Raw genomic sequence first — 4,908 nt, 5'->3', positions numbered from 1 at the left:
CTTGACCTTTCACAGGTGTTCAGAATTAAAATGATTAGGATCAATTGGTCCATAAATATTTCTAGTTTGTGGGCACTCCTAGATCATTCAGTCATGTCTCTCCTTTGGCAATGTGCAATTCTTTTGGCTGTCGTAGCAGCAAGCGCTGCCAATGAAGGTACGTCTAATAATGAACGCATAATATGATTATGTAGCGCTGATACCATGTTAACTTGAATAGGCTACTTATCTCATGCTGGCCGCCTAACAGACTAGCCAAGTTGTGGTGTTGGCTCTTGAGATGTGAATGATGACATTATCAAATTTATATTTTTAGATTTTAATGTGGATTGTGAGAAACACTCCATTAAAGTGACATGGAAGGTCAGTCCAGAGTTGGTTGAACATGCTGCCCGTCTTTTCCTTGGACACTGTGTTCCGTCCACATTTTCTGTTCTTCCCACGGGAGAAGGGATGGCGACATTCCACTACAACCTCAATGGCTGTGCCATCAAGAAACGGGTAACTCTTGTCTAACTCTTGACCCAATGTATGCCATTTTGGATCCTGCGACGAATAATGCTTCTCCTTCTATTCCCCAGGTGACTGGCAAAAAACACATCTATTCAACCAGCCTGACTTACAGACCTAACCGAAAGCCCAAACCTGCTGCTATTAGTCACCATATTAAGTGTGTTTACATAAGGTAACCATCTATGCCAGGGGTACTCAACTCTTACCCTAAGAGGTCTGGCCCCTGCTGTCTTTCGGTTCTACTTTATCATTAATTGCACACACCTGGTGTCCCAGGTCTAAATCAGTCCCTAATTAGAGGGGAAAGATTTTTTTTTAAATGCAGTGGAACTGAGTTGAGTTTTAGGGCTCTATTGGGTGTAGTGTACTCTAGCTATGGTGTTGGAATCAAATCTTCCTAAGCCTTTGCCACCTTCATTATTAAACTAAACATTCCCCCTTGTATGTAGACCTGAGGGATGGATTCCCCCATTCCTTATCCCTGCCTATGGTAGTGCTGAGGGTCATGGAGGATTGGTTTTCCACATGGCACTCCTCAATGGTGAGTGACTCATACAACATCAATTAGTGTAAGAATATGTTCAGTCAACTTAACTGGTAAAGAAATTCCTAGCAGAGGACACTGCCCAAAGCTAGTTGAAACCTGTGGCTGTACAGTACGTATGAGCATTGTGCCCCTTCCCCTCTCTGTTGCATGTAGAAGACCTTACTGGTCTGGCTAAGAGCAGCCTGTTTCCCCTGGGCTCTTTCATCCCCATCTGGGCAGCAGTGGATCAGAAGGACCATCAGCCCTTGCTGCTGCTCTTGGAGGAGTGTGTGGCGGCCACAACACCAGAACTGCAGTCTGCGAGCCTGGTGTACCCCATCATCACCAACAAGGGGTATGTACCAGACCTGGCTATGGCCATGTAGGGTGCACGTTTTGGTTTTTGACTGCCTAGCGCTAAAGTATTGAATACATTTTAAAGTTAGCTTATTTGCTGGATGGAAGTTCTGTTTGTCTGCTCATTGCACAATGCATTTTCAGTTGCCTTGCAGATGGGAAGACTGGGAACTCCAGGTTCCTGCCTAGGTACCACTCGTCTGCTATTCTGCTTTACCTGCAGTCCTTCAAGTTTGCCTTAGGCGAGGAAGTGAGTGGACCACAAGTTCTCGGTATGACTGGGTTGTTTTCATACTGTAGCTCTTGACTGTTCTCTTATTTCACCCCAGGTGTATATTCATTGTAAGCTTGTTGCATGGGACCCTGAGGTTTTTGATATAGAAAAGAAGGCCTGCCACTACATTAAAGAGACTGGAGAGTAAGTATTGGTCACATAACGACCATAATGACGTTAGTGCCAATGCAACAGCCAACTTTTTTAAAAATTCATAGATGGGAGCTGCTGGACGACCCGTCTCAAAGTGACCTCTGCAAGTGCTGTGACTCGAGTTGCAAGCCTCGGTTGAAGAGGGGTGTGGATTCAGGTATTTTGAGGCACTTCATTTCAAGCCTGACTAAACTGTAGTTCCATATTCATTTGAGCTGATCACTCTTGAGTTCTGATGGGACTGCAGCTTGAAGTAATTTATATATATATTTTTCTCAGAACCCCAGGGCCTGGTTCAAAACTCTGTTCTTGGACCGCTCACAATAGTGGAAAACTCTGAAACCCGGATCCCCAGTGAATTTGTAAAATATCCTACTGTAGAACAAGGTTGGTGATTTTGGCATTGAAGACTATAGTTTACACTTGGCTTTTAATTGTATCAGCTTTGATGCCAAATGAACTTGAACCTGTAACCTACTCATCTGTCATTGTGTTCTGTATTCAGTTGACTGGTCGGTGTAATGGTCTGGAACACTTTGCTTGTCAGGTGTGTGTGCTGGTTATTTTACTGTAAAATCCCCCAACGGCAATGAGATGCATGTTACTAACAATTCTTCAACCTGTTACAGGGATGGCTGTCTTTTCTGTCTCTACAGCCATCTAATTGTAGGTGGCCTGAAGGGTGCATCACTTTCTACTATCCCCAGTATGGATATGAAGTCCTTTGACTTGAGCATGTTTCAATAAAATGACTACTTTACAATGGTGTTTGTTTCTAATGGTTGTCAAAATGCTATGATCCTGATGAGATGTACCCTAAATCCAGTAGTGCGGAGCCGGTATCTACACAAAATAGCCAAGAGGTGACCATCTGGTTGTAAGATACTTTTTCAGCAGTAGCCCACCCCAAGATGAAATTGACAAGCCAAGTTTAGGGATTGTAGGTGGCTGATGGCCATGCTTAGGTAACAATTCAGGAAAATGGCTGTAGTTTACCTTAGTTTAAATGTGTGTGTTTTTTTAGGAGAGTGCCCATCAGGGGAATATACCCCAAAGATTATCTTGGTTTCAGTGTCTTTCATACCTCACTGGCAAATGTCTACCTTTCTAACAGTTTAACTAGACTATCATTCGCATAGATTGAAAATCCCAGCAGTTCAAGAGCAAACTGTTTTTGGCACATTCATTGACATATAACTGATTAAACATTTCATAACACTGGCATTTCCCCTCTGACAGGTCACAAATGAATCCCACCCCAGTTAAATTTCATCATAGCTCACGAGCCCAGTACTTGCACTGTATCTGGTAACAGAACTCATTACAGACCAAGCGTCAGGTTTCTTTCTCCCTTTTTAAAATGATTTCTTTGCGTTGTCCTCCAGGAACCTCTTGTGGGGTGAAGATGTCGACTGTAGCTGACTTGGCCTTTTCCTTGGCCTGGGGGGTGACTCCAATATGGCTGCTGTTTGTAGACCTGGTACTTTTGAACAGGAACTCATGACTATTGGTTCAATAATGATGGGCTCCCGAGTGGCGCAGAGGTCTAAGGCACTGCATTTCAGTGCTGGAGGCGTAACTATAGACCCTGAATTGACTGGGCGTGATTGGGAGTCCTGTAGGGCGGTGCACTTGTTAGGGTTTGGCCGGGGTAGGCGGTCACTTTAAATAAGTGTTCTTTACTTGCCTAGTTAAATGTGTGCTGACGTTTCCCTTACCAATATTTGGAGGAAGGTCACTGGAGACCTGTGGGGTGTGTCGTGGAAATTTCCTGTATTACCAAATCATGAGAGCAAGCCACACGCAAGTCAGTTATATCATAAAAGTCCATATTTAATTGAGCTTCACCATAGCCCTGTGACTCTCAGATCAATTCAGTGTCTATAAATTAATTCTCAGAGTGCTTAAAAAACAATTAGTATCATTTATAGTGAAGACACACTCCTCTCAGCTCACATGACAAATAACAGATTTTTAGGAACATTACAAAGGAAGACTTTACTTGAGAGAGGAGTATCCCATAGCCAGACAGCATTAGCTATAAATTATTGTTCAGTTTGGTCTCCTAAACAAAGTTCTTCTCCACTTCTTGGTACCACTTAGGACCAAACATTACCTCATCCAATGGCATTTGTCAATTTGAGATACTCCCATCTCAAATACACCCCTCCTGGACAAGATCAGAAAAGACAGTGAGCCTCCTAGGCTTTACACTAAATCAAGATAAGGACAACCTCAGAGGGGACATGTAATAGTTACAGACATATTCCCATAAGAAGACAAGCCTGACCTCTCCCCTCTGGGGCACAAGTAACTTTCCCCACATAAGCATACTTATGAAAATTGATAAAACATCTTATTTATTAATGTTACCTAAAGAATTTGGATTCTGACACAACAGGTGGAAGTTGTGTTGGTGGTTGATGTGGCAGGGGTAGAGGTCATGGTGGGTGTGAAGCCTACAGCTCGAGCCAGACTGGTTGCTTGTGGGATATACGGATGGATAATCCTGGGTGCTGCTTCATAAAACTGTTAAAACCAGTCTATGCCTGCCAACTGCCTTTCCTTATTCAATGTGTTTTGGATTCCCATCCTCTCCGCCAGGTCAACTGACCCGTAACCTAATTCCTATTCTGAACCTAGCCTAACCGTAAACCCTATTCGTATGCCATTTAGCATATGTTTTTATCCTAACCCCAAACCTTATTCTAATCCTAACCCTGGCTCCTATTCTAATTCCGCCCCTAATCCTGATAACTGGGGGATTATCTGACTATGATAACAGACATGTTATGCTAACTAGCTGGCATGCATTTAATTCACCTCAGACTCAATATTTTTGATAAACAGAAAACCCAGACATATGGCAGCAGATCCACAAGGTCTGCCATGAGAGGTGACTGTATAGTTCCCCTAAGGAAAAGCACCTTTAGTAAATCTGCATTCTCTGTGAGAGCTTCCCATGTCTGGAATACACTGCCATCAGACACACATAACTGCACCACATATCACACTTTCACAAAATGCTTGAGGACATGGCTAAAGGTCAATCAGATTTGTGAACATGGTCCCTAGCTGTGTGTTG

General features: G+C 43.2%; 1 protein-coding gene across 1 annotated transcript; it reads left to right on the top strand.

Annotated features, from left to right (window-relative positions):
- On the top strand, nt 1-2,583 carry LOC124009197. Its single transcript, XM_046320759.1, has 11 exons — nt 1-157; nt 317-501; nt 582-685; nt 963-1,054; nt 1,214-1,394; nt 1,541-1,646; nt 1,726-1,814; nt 1,889-1,980; nt 2,103-2,210; nt 2,329-2,370; nt 2,453-2,583. The coding sequence occupies exons 1-10, from the start codon at nt 31-33 to the stop codon at nt 2,343-2,345; spliced, it is 1,101 nt and encodes a 366-aa protein (XP_046176715.1). The 5' UTR covers nt 1-30; the 3' UTR covers nt 2,346-2,370; nt 2,453-2,583.
- Nucleotides 2,584-4,908: the final 2,325 nt, after the last annotated feature.

Source organism: Oncorhynchus gorbuscha, linkage group LG22 (genome assembly GCF_021184085.1).
Source record: "Oncorhynchus gorbuscha isolate QuinsamMale2020 ecotype Even-year linkage group LG22, OgorEven_v1.0, whole genome shotgun sequence".
Lineage (NCBI taxonomy): Eukaryota > Metazoa > Chordata > Actinopteri > Salmoniformes > Salmonidae > Oncorhynchus > Oncorhynchus gorbuscha.
The sequence above is the reverse complement of the archived record's forward strand: the minus strand, read 5'-3'. Positions and strand labels throughout refer to the sequence as shown.